General features: G+C 36.9%; 1 protein-coding gene across 22 annotated transcripts in view; it reads left to right on the forward strand.

Moving 5' to 3' along the window:
- Positions 1–20,172, forward strand: part of SLC4A10 (solute carrier family 4 member 10) — a 289,593-nt gene that overhangs the window by 195,723 nt on the left and 73,698 nt on the right. For all 22 annotated transcript variants that reach the window (XM_072751727.1, XM_072751726.1, XM_072751733.1 and 19 more), the window contains 5 exons: positions 1,304–1,450; positions 10,850–10,950; positions 13,785–13,959; positions 14,540–14,673; positions 15,069–15,314. In XM_072751727.1, coding sequence (XP_072607828.1) covers positions 1,304–1,450; positions 10,850–10,950; positions 13,785–13,959; positions 14,540–14,673; positions 15,069–15,314 — 803 coding nt within the window. The remainder of the gene's footprint in view (positions 1–1,303; positions 1,451–10,849; positions 10,951–13,784; positions 13,960–14,539; positions 14,674–15,068; positions 15,315–20,172) is intronic.

Below are 20,172 nucleotides of genomic sequence, written 5' to 3' on the forward strand. Positions count from 1 at the left end.
AGCATGCTGTGTGTCTGTCACGAGTTGGCAGAGGGGTTCAGCTCATTATAGTCACTCAGGCACCCGAGCCCATAGCAACTCCATCTCAACTTGCGTTTTCTCAGTTATTATAGCAGACAAAAGGCAATGTATTAACTTACACACTGATTATCATTAATTTCCATTTGACAGTGACATAGGTACACCTGAGTGGGACATCTAACCCCAATATCAAGGAAGGCAAAGAAAGAAATCTTACCCTATGTCTAGAAGAGACATAAGTTCTGTCAGTAGCTTAAGTGACTACCACAGGGTGCTGTGTGTATGTGTGTAAATGTAACTCACCTTGAATGGAAATATGCTTGCTACACTGTATAGATAAGACATATATCAAGAGAATACTAATTTATAACTTCATTATTATTTAAAAATTAAAACAAAGTAAACCTTTTTAATTGCTTTATATGTTCCAGGGTATAAATATTGCTAAAATTTTTAATATATTCTATAAATCTTATTTCTATTTTTAAGCAAGGGCTTCTTGGAAAGTTTGACTTACCCACACATAATATATAACCTTTACCAAACCTGAATGCTTTCTTTTTTAAAAAAAAGATTTTATTTATTCACGAGAGACACAGAATGAGAGAGAGAGAGAGAGAGAGAGAGAGAGAGAGAGAGAGAGGCAGAGACACAGGCAGAGGGAGAAGCAGGCTCCATGCAGGGAGCCTGACGTGGGACTTTACCCCGGGTCTCCAGGACCAGGCCCTGGGCTGAAGGTGGCGCTAAACCGCTGAGCCACCCGGGCTGCCCCAAACCTGAATGCTTTAAAAAAAATTTTTTTTTAACATTTTATTTATTTATTCATGAGAGACAGAGAAAGGCAGAGACACAGGCAGAGGGAGAAGCAAGCTCCATGCGGGGAGCCTGATGCGGAAAGGATTCTGGGACTCCAGGATCACACCCTGGGCCAAAGACAGGCACTAAACCAATGAGCCACCCAGGAATCCCCCAAACTTGAATGCTTAATTCTAGTTTAATGAGCTTCTCTTCTTACTCCTTTCCCTTTCTCTTACTCTTGCCTCCAGAAATTTCAATATTCATTCTAGCATTCTTAGAAAAAAATATATATCTGTATGCATTCATAGAATAAAGTAAATTATAATAGTTTTAAGTTAAAAACTTCTTCATTTAGAGCTACCTATTTCTTTAAATTGTATAATCACATTTAAGATAACTGGGAAGTGAAAACACTGAACACATTAAGATTTTATAATTACTTTTTTTATCTTTTATTTATTGTTTTTATCTTGTCCTCCTATAGGTATTTCATGATGTTGCTTACAAAGCTAAAGATCGCAATGACTTGGTATCAGGAATTGATGAATTTTTGGATCAGGTTACTGTTCTCCCTCCTGGAGAATGGGATCCAAGCATTCGAATAGAGCCTCCCAAAAATGTTCCTTCCCAGGTATGTTTATTTGAAAATACTCTTAAAAATCCCACCTTTTGTTGTCTTTTACATACATGCACTGAAATAGTATAACTCATTCAAAAGGTTCAAAATGATTTACATTTTTTTTTCAAAATGATTTAAATTATAACCTCTGTGATATTGTAATTTATAACTATAAATATATATTTGGCATTCATTCCCTTTTTGGCACGGAGCTCCTAAACCCCTTGAAATTTCCTACAAGAGGAGAGCAATAAAGATGTCTTTGTTATGTTAATTTGGCGACTTTTGGTACTCCCCACAGGATGGGGGCTGGTGGCCAGTGGAGGCAACTGTGTGATTAGAAGGTTGGAACTTTTAGGGAGTGAAAGGGCTGGAGATTGAGTTCAATCACCAGTGGCCAATGGTTTAATCAGTCATGCCTATGTAATGAACCCTCCTTGAAATCCCAGAAGGACAGGGAAAAGAGAGCTTCCAGGTTGGTGAATATGTGGAGACTGGAGAGAGTAGCACGTATGGAAAGGGTGTGGAGGCTCCTGCCCTTTCCCCATACCTTGCCCTGTGCATCTTTCTACTGGCGGTGTTTTTCTGAGTTACATGCTTTTATAATAAACCAATAATCTGGAAGTAAAATGTTTCCCTGAGCTCTCTGAGTAGCTCTAGCAAATTAATTGAACCTGAGGAGGGGGTCATGGGAACCTCTGAACCACTCACTCAGAAGCTCACATAGCAACCTGGGGAGTGAGATGGGAGCAGTCTTGAAGGAGTGAACCCTCAATCCTGGAATCTGATGCTGCCTCCCATCAAATGGTGTCAGAATTAAGTTGGATGGTAGCATTGCTTGTTGGTATGAGGAACCCCTTGTTCTCCCCACATGGGAATTGGTACCAGGACCTATATAACATCTCAGAAGCCAGGAGCGTGAAGTTACAGAGTCTTTCTTGATGATATCCAACACACCTCACTGAGAAATTTGGTATATTGATGATATGCCACTAAATCAAATGGTCCCACATGCCTGGAAAAATTTTAAACCCACTTTAAAACATATTATACTGGAGGAAGATTAAAATCGTAATGAAAGTGTAAAATATGGCTTGAGAATTATCCCACTACTATCCTTCCATATTTTGATATAGCTCTTTGAAATTGGCAATTATTAAGAAAATTCAACCTACTGCCCAGATATGGGGCTCCCTCCACCATGCTTCTTGTGGGGTTACTGGCATCTTCTTCCTCTCTGCTCCGCCTTTCTTGTCTCTGGAGCATGGAGTAGGATCCCTGATCTAGGAATTAAAGATCTAATTTTGCCGTGTGTCCAGATTTTCTTACTGTTTATTCTTCTTACTTTAATTATTTCTGTGAATACCTCATGACTTAATTCATTTAAATCTTTCTGAGTGTATCTAAAAGAAAAAGAGAAGAATGAGAAAAGGAAAAACTTGTCACAAAAATAAATAAATAAATAAATAAATACATACATACATACATACATACATACAAACAAACAAGGAGCACAGGGTGAAAAGGCCAGTAGATACATACAGAGTGTTCTAAATCCTCACCAGGAGATGAAATTGAGAAAACTGGAAAGAGTGCTTTTATCAGATGATGGGTGAAACCTGGAAGTTAAACAATGCTCATTAACTAGGGGGTGATGAAGATTTAGTCAGATATCTTTTGAAACATCAGAGAAGCTGCAGAGACTCAATGTGCCTAAGCCCTTTTTTTTTTTTCTTTTTTGAGAGTGAGAGAGCGCATATATGCCTGCATGTGAGTGGGGGGAGGGACTAACCAGAGGGAGAGGCTCCCCACTCAGCCCAGAGCCCCTGCGGGGCTGCATCTCAGAACCCTGAGATCATGATCTGAGCAGAAATCAAGAGTCAGTCCCTTAACCGAACTGAGCCACCCACATGCTCCAACCTGAGTCCTCAACCAGAGGTTCACCATCTGCTGAACAGTCTACAGAGAAGGAGCTTCTTGATCTACCTGAAGAATCTTCCTGAAACAGCTGAAGAAGTAGTTATTACTTTCTAATGTCCAAGTGGGTCCTGAGAAGAAAGTTTGTTTAGTCTGGGAGTTCACAGGTCTTATTTGACTGGATGATGAAAATCAGGTACCACACATCTCTATACAGCCTTTCTATTTCCTTCGCAGAAGGTCCCTGGAAGTGGAAGAAGGCTGGTCCCTGAGAGATATAGGAATAACTGCGGATACTATACTCAATGTGAAAGAGAATGAGCAGAGCCACTAATTAAGAAATGAGAACTACCTGTTCTACATAAAATCTTATGCCATGACCTTACAGAACACTAAAGAATTCACATTAAATCATGCAGTACTTTGAGCTCAAGGCAATAAGTGGTCTAATGTTGATATCCATGGGAACATGTGGATATATAAAGGATTGGAAAAGGATTGTTCTCTCCATATAATGGTTGTTGGAATGTGCCATCTTATAATGTACCAAATGAAAACTAGTTAAAAATATATACAGTAAGGCACTCAATAATTTATATTTTTCCTAGCTGACATCATTTATCACTGTTGAAGGACAAAGTCATATGACCTTGTTTTCTGCCTCTTTAGTCCACCTTACCACACTAAACATTTCACTATTCAGTCAAACTCTTTAATGTTTAGTAAGTAGAAATGTTTGTTTTTATATAGAAATGTCTATATATGTAGAAATTAAACTTTTAAGATGTTTCAAAGCTCTTTAATGCTTTAAAGTTCTTTTTGATATCCCATAAAGAGTTAGTATCCAAAATATATAAAGAGCTTATAAAACCCAATACCCAAAAACCAAATAATCCAATTAAAAATGGACAGAGGACATGAACAGACATTTTGCCAAAGAAGACATCCAGATGGCAAACAGACACATGAAAAGATGCTCAACATTACTCATCATCAGGGAAATGCAAATGAAAACCACAGTGAGGTTCACCTCATACCTGTCAGAATGGATAAAATAAAAAAGAAGAAACAGCAGGTGTTGGCAAGGATGTGGAGAAAAATGATCCTCTTGCACTGTTGGTAGGGATGCAAACTGGTGCAGCCACTGGGGAAAACAGTATGGAGGGTTCTCAAAAAGTTAAACGTGGAACCATCCTTTGGCCCAGGAGTCACACTACTGGGTATTTATCCAAAGAATACAAGAACAGGAGTCACACTACTGGGTATTTATCCAAAGAATACAAGAACACTAATTCAAAGGGATACATGCACCACTATGTTTATAGCAGCATTATTTAAAATAGTCAAGATATGGAAGCAGCCTAAATGTCCATCGATTGATGAATGGATAAAGAAGAGGTGGTATACATACAATGGAATATTAGCCATAAAAAGACTGGAATCTTGCCATTTGCCACATGGGTGGAGCTAGAGAGTAGAATGCTAAGCAAAATAAGTCAGCCAGAGAAAGACAAATACCATTCAATTTCACTCATATGTGGAATTTAAGAAACAAAACAAATGAGTAAAGGAAAAAAGAGAGAGACAAACAAACAGACTCTTAACTATTGAGAACAAACTGATGGTTACCTGAGGGGAGGTGGTTGGGGGGATGGTGAAATAGATGCTGAGGATTAAGGAATGTACTTGTCATGATAAGCACCAGTTGATTAAAATAAAAACTTTTTAAAAATTTTAAATAAATAAAGTTTTTTTGATAAGTGTATGTTGTTTATGTAACTAATGTCAAAATTTATTTAATTCTGCCTTGCATTAAATTGGAATATTTACAGGTTCCAGGTGGATCAATATTTTTAAAGATAAAACAGTGAAAAAATTTAAAAAAGGAAAATTCAAAGACATGGCTTGATCATATTATATAGAAAATTCCCTACCAAAAAAAAAAAAAAAAAAGAAAATTCCCATTACTGCTAATCATATTTATGATTGAGAATAATTTTTTAATTATTATTCTTAGGTATTACCTTGGTGTAGACATATGGTATAAAACTTTTAACAATTTTGCCTATAATTTCAATCATTATATAATTGAGAAAGGTAAAAATAAAGATTGCCGCTATTTTGAGGGGTCATTTATTTTTTATTTTTTTTTATTTTTTTGAGGGGTCATTCTTTAACTGTAGGCCTGACTGTGTTGAGATTGGTGGCCAAATGTTTGTTAAGCCCACTCATTCATATTGCCTCCTCTGTTCCTACTGAATATGCCTCCCGAAATCCTCCCGGTTGTCATCTACTCAGCCTTGTCTTGGGCTCTTGTCTCGGTGGAGTCCAACCCGTCAGACTCTTCTGCTGTAGTTGACTCAGTCCTGGACGTAGTAGTTTTCCTGGTTAGCCAGAGGTGGGCAAATGAACATGTGTACCATTCAGTTATGAGTATTTAAAAAGGCAGCTCAATCTCACTATCCATTTAAGAAATACGTACTGATGTTGTTTGTATTTCTGTATTTTCATTCTGAAGTCATTTCATAATTATTGGAGATAATATGATTTCCTTTTCTCAGCAATTACAATTTTCTGATTCTATACCTACAGCCACATAATTTCAGTTGATCTACTACCAAAATAAAAGAAGTTGCTTAAAGAGTAATTTTTAGGGTAACCGGTGGATGCATTTTTGTACTTGTAAACATCTTTGCACTTATAATATTAGAAAAGGCACTATAATGCCTCCTGAAGTAATAAGAAACTGATGTTATTTGGGAAAATTCTATGAAAATATTAATAAATTGAGAGTGAGACTTTCAAAGTCACTTGTTAACACCATTTAGTTTTTTAAACATTAAAGCTTAAGTCAAACATTTTTTAAAACATCTTGCCTTTGAGGAATGATATTTTTGAAGCAAGTTGAGGCCTGGGAGCTCTCTATTTTTAAAATTATTTTTATGAGACTCTTTAAAATCAGGATTAATTATTGGATTCTGAGTATTAAGAGGCAGTAGTAGAAAGAACATTGAATTAGGAATCAAGGCACTTGGGTTCTGCTATGCTTCTTTACAACATTAGTATTTTTTAAATGTATGTTGTAATTGAATAACAGATACTATGAACTATGTTTTATTTCATTAAATGAAGCAAGATAAATTAAAAGATATTAATCACTCTGACTTCGTACTCATTCAAATACTATTTTCCCCCATGGGATAATTTCTGTGGTTTTTATGTTCTTTTGAAATCTTTTGAAACAGATTTTATTTTTTTTTTTGAGAGAGAGAACACATATGCGTGGAGGTGGGGGCAGAGGGAGAAGGAGATGCTAGGCTCTACCTCACAACCCTGAGATCATGACCTGAGCCAAAAATCAAGAGTCAGATTCTTAACTGACTGAGCCACCCAGGGACCCCATAAATCACAGATCTTTAAAGACTTTTTCCTCTCAGTTAAGAGAGGAATAGCTAGTCCCCTCAAAGGATAACCTTGAAAATATTCTTTGGAACTTTATACTGGTCATTATGATCACTCCCTTTTATAGACCCTAAACTTCACTTTTCTCTCATGCCATTTACTCGCTTGTTGAAACCACAACCCTGTGTGAATCCAATTCTTGGTTCTGCATTGATGCAGCTCAGTATAGCTGAAGGAGAAGATAACTACACTGACTGATATTATTAATTCATGGCCACATACCTCAAGTGGGCCCTTGATGTTGCAAGTTCATCATGCTGTGCTCCCCTAGTCCATGAATTCTCTCTAGATGACTATTTCACACGTTTTCTCTCCTCAGATCTTTAGCACATCCTTCCTGACTCTCACGTTCTGATTTTAACTTGCTTCCCACTTTCCTGAGAAATTTGAAATGATCAAAAGAGAACTGCCATAGATTCCTACTACCACGCATATCTGCCTACCAGCATCTGCACCCACACAGTCTGCCTTCCCATGTATTACTGATGATGAATTAGCCAAAGTTAGCATCCTACCTTTGCACCAGATCCCATCTCTTCAAACCTACTCAAAGACATTATGCCACCAGTTTTCCTCTTTCTCTCCTATGTCATCATTTCTTCTGTTCTGAGTTTTTAAATTTTTATTAGCACGCAACATTTTTATTAGCATGCAAACTTCTTAATTTGGAAATCTTAAAAAAAACCCCTCTCAACACTACAACTACTATCAGCCACTCACCTGTTCCTTTTTTGCCTTCTGCAACCAAATGGCACAGGAATGGCCCTCTGTACCACCTGCTTCCAATTCCTTTTCTCTAAATCTCTCTTAAACTTTCTCCAATAAGGCTTTTGCCCCCATCACTTTACTAATATTACTTACATTCAGGTCACCAGAGATCTCCACAATGCCCAAACCCAATCCAATAGTCAATTCCCAGTCTGTATTTTATTTAGCCAATCAGGGAACAGCCTTGGACAGAGTTATGACTCCTGTTTCCCTGATATATTCTCTTTGCTTAGCTCTCAGAACACTACATTCTTTATTTTTCTCCTAGCTCACTTGTCACTCCTCAGTCCCCTATGCTGGTTTCATCTTTTTTTCTCTGATTTCTTTAATTTGAAATGATGCAGGCTCAGTCTTCAGCCATCTTCTCTTTTTCTACCCACACTCATTCTCTTGGTAATGTCATCCAATCTTAGAGCTTTAAATCCTCTCCCAAATTTATTGTTCACTTTGAACTTTGAGAGGTATTTTTCCAAATTCCTATCCCATGTCTTCACTTGGATGTCTTAAAGATATCTAAAATTTGACATGTCCAAAGTTTGAACTGAATTGCAGATTGTCTCATTTCTGTTCCTATATACATCTTTGCATTTATGTGGGAAAAGGCAATATAGTGCTTCCTGAAGAATACAAAGAAACTCCAATCTTTTTGCAAAGTCTGTTCCATCTGCACCTTCCTGTATTGGTAGGTCCTTAATTCCAATCTTACAGGTGATCAGGCCAAAGCCACTAATTTTTTATTTATTGTTGGATTTCCATTCTGCCAGGAAATACTCTTGGCGTTGCCTTCAGTATTTATCTAGAATTACACCATTTCTCATTGATGCCACTGCCACCATTCTAGTTCAAGCTACTATCAGTTTCCTCCTGGATTATTTAAATAGTTTTTTAACTGGTCTCCTTGCTTCTGTCCTTAGCCCCTGTGTTCTAAACATAGCAGCCCGAGTGACTCCAAGTGAGATCATGCTGCCCCTTTCCTCGAAACCCTTTAACTTTCTCATTTCACTGAGAATAAAAGCCAAACACTTACAGTGATTTACTAAGCCTATACGTTCTGGCTGCTTTTTACCTCTTCAAATGAACTACCATTTTCTTTCTTGCTCACTCCTCTCCAACCATGTTGGCTTCTTTGCTTCCTATTCTTCAGACCCTACAGCCATACTCCTGCCTTGACACTGTCCTATTGACTTTTATTTCTGCCTGGATAGCCCTCAGTTATTTTTACGACTCACATTTTTCTCAAATGATGCTTTCTCACTGATCCTACCTAACCATTCTGTTTATAATTGCCACTCCTTCCTGCCTCACTACTCAAGCCACACCTCAGACCCTCTTTACTCTAAATTTTTTATTTTTACATAGTTTTAATCTTTCTAACACACGATAGAATTAATTTATGTGTTTAATTTGTTTATTTTTTGCATTCCCCATTAGAATGTGAGCTCCACAGTCCTGATTTGTTCACTGGTATGTTAGTGGTGAGAACAAGAACCTGACACAAATTGGCTCTCAATAAGTATTTGGTTTTTTTGTTTGTTTTATTTTAAAAGATTTTATTTATTCATGAGAAACACAGAGAGGAGGGAGAGAGAGAGGCAGAGACAAAGGTAGAGGGAGAAGCAGGCTCCATGCAGGGAGCCGGACCTAGGATTCGATCCTGGGTCTCCAGGATCATGCCCTGGGCTGAAGGTGGCGCTAAACCGCTGAGCCACCCGGGCTGCCCAATAAGTATTTGTTGATTGAATAAATAGGTTGTATAATCTGAGTAGTCAAATATATACTCAGTCATTGATTTGTTTTAAAATACCAAAATACCTGTGTTTCTGAACAAAAGATATTTCTAGTATTTTCCTCAGAATATTCATCAGTACTGTTCATACATCTCTTTTCACATACTTTCCCCCCTTACTATAAGATGAACACTCCTAGATGAAACAGGTACTTTAGAATGGCAAATATCTTTCATGATTTATTATTTGGCTGGTTGATATATAGCTTTTTCCATTGTAAGGCAATGAGTCAACATAGCCAATAAGGGATAATTACCCAGGAGACCAAATAACATCATTTGCTTTCTGAGATTTGTGGAAGCTAAGAAGTATTTCCTGGATGACTGTTGAGTATTAAAGGTACTAGGCCATTCTTAAAGCCCTTTATGGACATCTGATAATTCTTAAAGCCGTTTATGGACATATGGACTTACTCATATGTAAAGGCAGTTCCTCTAGCAGTTGACAGACATCCTCTCTATTATCTTTGACCTTTAGTTTAATGTACCTATTGATGTACTTGGGAAATTGTAAAAATATCAAGCAATGAACTTTTCTATATTTTGTGCATTTCAAAATCTATTTTTCTCATGTTTTAAGCCTGTGCCATTTTACCTAAATGTCCCATTGTATATGAGATCATTTGATAATGATTACACTATTTTGGAATGGCAGTCAAGTGAAAATTTTAATTGCACCACTTTAAAATGTTTTATGATCTTTTTAGGCCCTTTTGAACACATTGGCATGCTCTAAGATAACTGATTTTTAAAAATCTCCATCACTGACAAAAGTGGGTGGGTAAGACAGCACTTACATAAGCCTCAGTTAATTTTTCAATGGCTCAAGTAGAAGTTGCCTTTTGTAAAAATCTTTTGAATCTCTGTGTGTCAGAAAAAAACCTATTGTAAATTATTCCATGGGTAGGAAGATATCAGCCAGAATAAAAGAGGGAACACCCTTAAAAATAGCTAACGGTAATAGTTTAAGTTTATTGAAGAGTTGAACCATGCCAGGCATATGGCATCACCATACCTAGTGCCTCCTCACTCCAACCTACTCAGCCTTCATCTCTCTCTGTCCCCTTCCTTTCCTTCATTTGTCTTCATACCTCTATCTCAATTTGACATTAGAGATTTGTTGGTTGGCTCCACTAAGAATGCTTTTTCTTGCTCACCTTTGCCTCTCTAGCATCCATAACAGTGCCTGGCACACAAGGCACTCAAATGAAGATTAGTTGAACGAATGAGCACATGTTCATCACTTTATTTAATTTTCTCAATCACACTGGTGTAGATGTTGTTATTATAAATAGTAAATGGAGGAGGGAATTGAACCTTTAGGAGGCTAGATAACTTGCTAGAGGTCATGCAGCAAATGAGTAACAGAGCCTGGGTTCTTAGCCACTCTGCATTTTGCCTCAAGGGAAAAAAATTTGTTTTTGTTATTTACAACTAGCACCTGAAATTAAAAAACAAAAACAAAAAACTTCCTGCAGGAGAAGAGGAAGATTCCTGCTGTACCAAATGGAACAGCAGCTCATGGGGAAGCAGAACCCCACGGAGGACATAGTGGACCTGAACTCCAGCGAACTGGAAGGTTAGTGAAACGCACTTGTATGGGACCAAGTGAGACCAAGTGAGACCAAGTGAGAGACCATTCTTTGTGTCAAGAATTGCTGTTTTGAGATGTAATTTTTTTTATACTTTGAATACCTGTTAATGAATACCTATTCATTTGAGTACCTATTTATTTGAATACCTAGTACTTGAACACCTATTTAATTCTAGTTAATTTGATTTCCTAGTATTTACTAATGATTTTTGTTACTATGAAACCAGAACAGTGGATACACCATTCCATTTTATCTTACCTAGTCTTTCATTTTGCTGTGCATAAAATGAATTCACAGATTCTTAGAATGAATAAGAAAACTGTCAGTTGCCCCTTCCAAAAGAGCCTGTTGAAAGCTTCAAGTTCAAGATGGAAATAAAAATAAATACCATGAACTCAGTCTTATAGACCCTATCTCATTACATGCAAGTAGGATGTATATAATAGTATTTTTTATTTTCATGGTTGTAATTTGAAAGAGCTATATGATTTATTTTTCTAATCACACATCTTTGAAGAGATGAAAGCTTCAATTTATTTCTTAAAATGGTTCTTTATCGTTTTTTGACAGCTTGTCTCTCTCCAAGCAATGTGTGAGCAGAAAATCAGAAAACCTTGGGAGGGTCTGTCTTCAGGGAATATGTGCACACAGCCTCCATTAAAATTGAAGGCAATGGCAAAGGCTTTGCAGGATTGGTACCCCTCCTCTCAAGGCCATTTCCTGGACTGCTTTCACTGTGTCCTCTAAACCGACTTTCTAGTTTCTGACAACTCTGTGTATTGTAATTCTCCTCTGTTCTTTCCCTTTATCTATGTTTTGTCTCTGAGGAAATGTCCTTGAATGTCTTCCTCGGGCTCCATACATAATTTGAGATGATTCAAACAGTTTTTTCCTTTTCCCTTTACTGGAAGCGTGGTTACTCCTTCTGTTTGCTTTCATATTTTCAAATGCTGTCTTTTTATTTTTGGTGGCTCTTTTTTTTCTCTCTTTCTCTCCCTCTCAGGTGTAACATGCCACATAGCTTAGATTTTTTTCGAAGTTCACTTTTCCTTACTGCTTCCTAAATCCTCCCAGGTCACCAATATCCGGTATCTTCGCTTCTCCAGAGTTCTTCCACAGATTCTGTTGCTGACATGACTTGAAGTATCCATTACTCATCTGCTCTCCTGGAGTTGCTGGTGTACATCTGGGCTGCTCTTGCACTGTTCTCTGCAATGACCTCCCACTTCTGGATTTAGATTTTTGCTGCTAAAAGCACGTTTATTACACAGTAATATAATAGCTACTTAGACTAATGTATGCCCTAATAAGTAATTAATTAAAAACAATGGTCTAATAGAAAGTACTATCAAACCTATAAATATGAACTACTATGTAATCGTTCATAACCACCTCAAAATATTTTGGGGATTAGATGGGATATAAATTATAAATGAATGAATAATTAGTAGATTAAATTTATTTTGAATTGTGACTTTGATAAGTTAACAAATCATTCAGAAAAATGATCCTTCCCAAATAAAAACTATGTAAACATTTATCAGACACAAGTAGGGGAACCTAAGATGATCTTTGTTTGTGTGAGTTTCACAGGTTCACTGTAAGCTCCTGTGAGTTTAAATGTCGTCTTTTCAATTGGAATTTCATCCTATTCAGTTTCTCTTACTCCATATCTTTCTGATGGAAGCAATCACTAGTAAAACATAGTGATTGTATCACTTACATACTAGTTAAGATACTTACTAACATGTTACTATTGGGTCTATTTCAGATCAGGGGAATTAAAAATGATAGTCAAAATGAAGAGATAAAAACAAAACAAAACAAAACAAAACAAAACAAAAAACAAAATGAAGAGATACATTTTCAAGGCATACCAGAATGTTTCTCAATAGAACAATAATTTGCAAGACAATTCTTAGATTGCCAGTGAATATTTCTATCTAGAAAATAAATAACAAAAGTTAATATTTTTGCATAATTCAAATATATTCAGCATACTGGCAGTGTATTGGAAATAATAGGATTTTTAAATTCCCTGCAGGAACTTAATCATAGTCTTAATTCATTTTAATATGACATCTTTATTCCATGGAGCACGAAGAGCTCTTAGTAGCCAAGTGTTAAATCCACATATTATTATCAAATGTTCAAAAACAAATACCTGTTCATTACTCTCCTTCCACTTATGGAGGAACTCTGTCTTTACTAGGTGTTACCGTGATCCTTAAGGCCATTTAGAAGCATGTTTGAAATAATACCTGGTGAGGAATATATTGGCAGTGAAAGTAGGTAACTGGAGCCATGGTTAAACACTACTTCTTCTCTCCAGGGTAATATTCACTACTGGAGGATGCAAAAGCCAATTTACCCTCCCAACCTTCACTTTCTGCTACACTAAATGAAGTGTAAACAATTAGAAAATGCTGCCAGTGATTGAGGGTAGCAGGCCTGAGTTTAGGAAGAATAGATGGATATAGAAATGGCACAGAGATTAGAGTAATCCTTAAATCTCATTTTTTGAATTTTGATTGAGGAAGCACTCTGAACCTTGTTTGAGAGAATCTGGTTTATGTTTTGTTTTGTTTTTGTTTTTTTTGGTTGCTGGCACAATATTTGGTTAGGAATGGAAGTAACATAGTGGTACAAAGCCATCTCTGTAGATCATGATAATAAAATGTAGCAGGTTAAAATGGGTCTCATCTCTGCTGATGGAAAACGAATACTGTGACCTGGCAACAAAGTAAATGAGGATTTTGATTTGTGTGGGGTTTTTTATATTTGGATTTCACTCTTGTGTTTCTCCCCCCTGTCTTAGGATTTTTGGGGGACTTATTTTAGATATCAAAAGAAAAGCTCCATACTTCTGGAGTGACTTCAGAGATGCTTTCAGCCTGCAGTGCTTAGCATCTTTTCTGTTTCTCTACTGCGCGTGTATGTCTCCTGTCATCACATTTGGAGGACTGCTGGGAGAAGCAACTGAAGGTCGTATAGTATGTATTGTGTTTTTCTTAGAATTTTAAACCTCAATCAGTTTTTAATATTCATAGTTAGACAAGTATCCATTTACATTTGTATTCTGTTATTAGGAGAGATTTGATGTGTGGTCTTACCGGTACACTTCATATGAGTTTCCTGGATGGCTAGTAGAACTAGTAGTCTGAGAGTGGAATATCTCAGAAGTTAATTCTTGGTCTTACACAAGGTTCTAGTCTCATCCCTGATCCTCAAGGCTTGGCTAGCTTTTTGCTCTGGTTCTCACCTCACAAGCAGTCCCTTTCCTATTTATACAGGCCATGCTTCTGTCTTGACACTTACCATAAATACATGTAAACTCTTAGTAGACAAGAGAAAAGCAAGATAAGGAATATGGAGAGGACATATCCTCACTGAGTATCAATCCTATCCTGCTGACTGCTTGTCCCCGCCTCTTACCCTACATCCTGCCCAAGGTCACTAGGCTTTTCATGGCAAAGGAGAAAGAATATACTCATGTATTTTAAACATTTTCTCCCTAGTTATAATGGTTGCCTGTGCAGCTTAGATAATGGACTTATTTATATCTCTACACAGAGTGCAATCGAATCCCTCTTTGGAGCATCTATGACTGGGATAGCCTATTCTCTCTTTGGTGGACAGCCTCTTACCATATTAGGCAGTACAGGACCAGTTTTGGTGTTTGAAAAGATTTTGTTTAAATTTTGCAAGTAAGTGTTAAATACTTTTGGCCCTTAGCCCCTTCCTATTTCTCCACTGTATTTATACTTCTCCCAGCATCACATTTGGGGGTCTGCTGGGAGAGGTAGAAGTGGCTGATTCGATTCAGTTTGCCATTTTTGTCTCTCCATGGAAATAAAGAAAAAGTGAAAGATTTGTGTGATTTGTTATGTAAAATTTATAAAAAATGATATTCTGTTCTACACAGAGAAACTCCTTTTAGTTTTGTCCCCTTAGACGTTCCCTTTAGACAGTCTTGAATTTAGATACTCATGGAATGTGAAGCTTATTTACTTTCACTTCCTGAATTAGACTTCTTTCCATCTATTTGAAATGGTGGCAAGCTGCTAAATGACCTTATTTCTACTTCTTTTCCTCCTTCTAGAGAATATGGGCTATCATACCTCTCTCTAAGAGCTAGCATTGGACTTTGGACTGCTACTCTGTGTATCATACTAGTGGCCACTGATGCAAGCTCCCTTGTCTGCTACATCACCCGGTTTACTGAAGAAGCTTTTGCTTCTCTTATTTGCATCATTTTCATTTATGAGGCCCTGGAGAAGTTGTTTGAACTCAGTGAAGCATATCCAATCAACATGCATAATGATTTGGAACTGCTGACACAATACTCGTAAGTAACATTTTCCCTGTTGGCCATGAGGCTTTATCTCTTTACAAAATTACTATTGTTTTTAGAAATATGAGAAAGTTACCCTGCAGATAATGTGACTTAAACTGATTCATGATCCAAATCCTTGACCAGATTCTCAGAGTTGAAGAGGATTTTAAAAGTCATCTCAGCAGCTACTCATCTGATACTCGGGTTCTCATTATAAAAACAAAAACAAAACTCACTGAAGTTAAATGTAATTTTGCTTTCAGATCTTACAGCATTTCTGATGGAGGTACTCAGGCTTTTCCTGTTGAAGGTGATATTACAGTTTAGGGTTAAAGATGGGACTGTACCTACTGCCCTTTCTAGTTTTAGTTTGGAATTTCTCTAAGGCTATGTTTGCGGAGTAGGTGTGGACATTATATTGCTCCTTCCTTTGATTTGATTCTAGGATTTTTTGGTCGCATTTATATATACATTTTTGTACAGCAAATATTTGAAGCAATATGTTCTTTACAAGGCAGTTAAGCCATCAACATTCTTATAAACTGCTTAGGTATGGCCTACAATCCCTTGAAGATTTATTACCTTTATTTACTAGTAGAAGATAGTGGAATTGTTGAAATTAGGCCAAAATAGTATAATGTTAGAATTTTGTTAAGAATGATGTAGTGATAGTGTTGAAAATAGCATGATTTTTAGTACTTCTGATTTTTTGTGGTCATCAGAGACCACATCAGTATACATCAGTATTCTTCTGTTGCAGGCAAGAAAAATTGGAATGAAAATATAAAATAACTTTCCCAAAAAGCAAATAGTGAGGGTGTTGTGAACAGGACTCAGAAGTGGATGAAGGCGCTGTCAGGGACGCTCAGGAAGCAGACAAATAAGAAAAGCAGTTTGATCAGTTTGAGGGATAACCCTTTCAATTCTCTTTAGAGAGCAGTGTCACCTAATTTGGATATCCTTGCTGGGATATATGTTTATCTGCTTGGATTTTTCAAATTTATTACATGCCGGGTACTACACTAGAGGCACGAATAATACTTTGTCCTCAGTGAGCTTCCAGTTTAGTAGGAAATGTAGACAAATAGACAACACAATGAAGTAAGTGCTGTGTGAAGAGATTGGTACAGAATGCAATGGTACCACATCAGACAAACACCCAACCTGGATTTTGGGTTCATAGAGGACTTCCTGGAGGAAGTGACATAGAAGACCAAACAAAATATTAGTAGGAGTTAGGAAGGTGCTGAGGAACGCAGTAGGTGAGGAGTCCAGATGGAAGGAATGGTCTGGATGCAAGAAATGCATGAATGCTTTGAAATATTTGTTGAAAGTCATATAGATAGTGATAAAACAAGAAACTAGATTCAGGTTTTATGATTTTGATGCAATTTTTCAGTACACCGATGAATACAAACAAGCTCTCCAAAAGAAACAATATAGAACAGGTACAACAGGTAAAAGCAGACCTATTCCGTTTGAAGTGGTGGGGACACACCAGCTGTCCACCCTTCCTATTGTTCTGAACCCTCAGTGGTCACTTCTAAGGTACTTCAGACTGAGGAAAACCATTTTAATATCTCCTGGTTTAAAAAGGGAAAAGATCAGAGAAGCAAAGACTCTGCCCTGGATAATGGTCATAACTTGAAGGTAGAAGAAAAAAATAAGACAAAAGAATCAGAAAAAGAAAAAAACCTGGATAATGTCAGGTTGTAAAAGGCAAGGGACAAGGCTATGCCAAGAGACAGTTAGAGGACAGTGGTGCAGAGATCCAACAGACTGAGGGAGAGAGATAATCATTAGCTTAAGAAACAGTGTTGGGTAGGGAGAGGAGGCAGAGCTAAAAGCTAGTTTGCAAAAGATGGAGAAGGGGCTAGGCAGGGGTCATGAAATGGAGAAAGTATGCATTGGCCATTTTGGTATCAAAGAAACTGCCAAACAGGGCCTGCTGGAAAGGGCAGTGAGGTCCCAAGAATGGTGTTTTGTGACGGAGCAGAGCTATGTGTGATCGGAAACGAGGACACCGAGGCAGAGGAAAGAAAGAGATTAGAGATGATGGTGAGAGAGTAGATAAATGTGGGATTGCAACCTTCCCAAAAGTGATGAGATCAAGACAAATTGTGGGGTTCAGTAAGACAAATGCTCAGAGGATAATTGGTGAGCAAAAATAGCCTTGTTTGTCCATGATTCCTGCTTTTCAGAGCAATCAAGAGGAGGAGAGTTGCATGGGTCCTGACTTCCTCAATGTTTCCATCTCTTTTGCTCTAAAAACAGATTCCTTCAAGCTTAAGTTCAAGTTCTGCTTTATCACAGTGTAGGCATCCAAAACCTAATCATCTGAAGGCAGAGCGGGAATGTGTGCTGATCACTGTGTTCCATTGCCCAAGTGCTCTTCTCAGCCACAATTAGGAGAGATGGTTTATCCTGCTGAGTGCTCAGGTTTTAGTATCGTTTGGTGCTGAAATGGGTATAAGACAAACAGGGAGGTTGACAGTCTCCCTGAGAAATGTGCTGACCAGGTATCTTTACTGTACCATCTTCACTTTGCTTTTCACACCGTGATTCCCTGGCCCTCAGTACCACTCACATTGTGTGCATGAATCTGATCAGTAGTGACATTTGCTGGTCTTTGGAGAAGCAAAACCAAAATTTGTTATGCACATAATGCATATATTTATCAATGTACTTTTAGTCACGTGAATTTAAAAAAGTAAGTAAAATTATTGCTAACAATAATGGCTAATGCATTGTATAATCTCATACTTGTGCCGAAAGCATTTTCTGTTTCATGGATTCCATACAGCACGTTTGGTCATTTTCTTGTTCTTGCCACTGTGACCTTTTCACACTAATCAGTTTGTAGTGTCATACTCATGCTCACCTAAATTTTCTACTGATGTTGCTGGCCTCATGCTTTCACAGTTTTTAAGAGAAAAATTCTTAGAAAATGTCATAGCTAGGATGCCGTATATCTGAGATTGCAATCTTTGCAAAATTAATACGCCCATGCTCTCACATAGTTTGTTTAGGTGTAAGATATTGAAGAAGGCATCACATTTAGGATCTGCATTTCAGATATTCTTTATGCTTGAGCCTCCTATATTCAAATTTTCTTAAATTCATAGTTTTATCAACCATTAACACAATGTCTTTGATTTTTAAAAAAACTTTCCTAGTTTTCCTGGCATCCTAACCTTGTAATGTGGTAATATGTAGACCTTATATTTGAAGCTATAAGCTTTCTTTTCATTGTGCCAAGAGCAAGTGTCAAGATAATCAATTTAGTTTCAAGAATGTGTACATTACACCAGATGATCAAGTGGAATATGTCAAGTTAGCAATAAGTAATGAGTTTGTGGAAATAACTTTTTCTAGGTTGCTTTGATTTTAAGAAATGGCAAAAATAGAATAAAACATTCAGCTTATGTAAGATGGATTGTTCCTTCAATATATAATAATAATCTAAGCTCTCAAAGATGGTTAGCAAAAGAAAGAGTGGGATGGTATTCTTTGTAGTTGGTTGGGTCAAAGCCAAGAGCAAGGTCTATTACTCTAATTTCTAATATACTAGCACACTAGGGTTAAATAATATCCAGCAATTACCAAGCCATTAGGATGAGTGATTTACTACTAGGGTATAGGAAGATTTTTGTTTGGTTGGTTTTGGTTTTTTCCCTATCTCTTTGTTGTTTTTTCCAACTCCCAGCTCTCTGGATAAACCAGGACTATTCTGGATAAATGTTATTTATTGACTGACATTATACTCATAGAAGAATATTATTTTTCTTATCTCCTCAACTAGATTTGAGTCTCCTTCAAAGTAGAAAACGTGTAATAGTTTTATCCCTCCAGTCCCAGCATAATACCATAACTGTAGTAAGTGATACATATTGATTAACTGAACATGCTGTAAAAGAATTGACATTACCTGGACAATCTTGTTTGACACCTAAAGACAACTGTGCTCTTTTACAGTGTCTATAACATGACTCTTAAAGGTTTCATCCAAAAGTTTTTAATTGACTTGAGGTGTTATGAAAAATCTTAATGTGGGACAAGATGTACAAATCTGGATCCATAAAATTAGTTTTGATGGAAGATTTAGAGAAGGTGCCTAATATGGTGGATAAGTTATGTGGAAGAATGAGAGACAGGATTGCAACCTATAGCAGAGATTGAAAAGTTTCTCAGAGATGTAGAGAGAAAGAAGATGGAAGGGAAATTCTAACAGCTTATTAATATAGTATTCACTAGTCAAAAAATAAAGATTAAAACTCAGATTTGGAGAAACCTCTGCACTACAACTTTTTTAAATCAGATTTTTACTACCCATGCACTCAACGAACTTAATCAGATTTCTTGCAACATGAGTTTATAATTATATCTTTATGTATTTATTTGTGTAAGGTATGTGTAACCCCACTAGGTTAGTCTCTGTAATGCTAGGTCCATGACTACTAGGCACACTTTTGAACCCACTGTCCTAGGAAAGTGCTTGGCATGTGTCACAAAATAAGCATGTTCATATTTTTACATTTCTGGAAATAGCCTTACGACTGATACACACATTTAACAGAGTTTTTTTCTCCTTTAAAAAGCTGATAGGTTATCTGACATCTTAAAGTCAAATAAATATAATTGTAAGCACTCAATAAACAACTATTCAATAAAGAAACTTTGGCAATCCATCTCATTCTTGATTTTTAATCCAAACACTTGCTATCTTTGTTTTCCCTTCTTGCTTTGAACCAAATCTTATTTTAATGATAAAGTCTTAACTTCACTAGCAATAGTATCCAATGTAAATTTATCATTTGCCTGTTTTATCCTGATTGTTTCTAATGGATTATGAGCCTTTTGTGTACAAGAT

The sequence above is a fragment of the Vulpes vulpes genome, chromosome 3 (assembly GCF_048418805.1).
Source record: "Vulpes vulpes isolate BD-2025 chromosome 3, VulVul3, whole genome shotgun sequence".
Lineage (NCBI taxonomy): Eukaryota > Metazoa > Chordata > Mammalia > Carnivora > Canidae > Vulpes > Vulpes vulpes.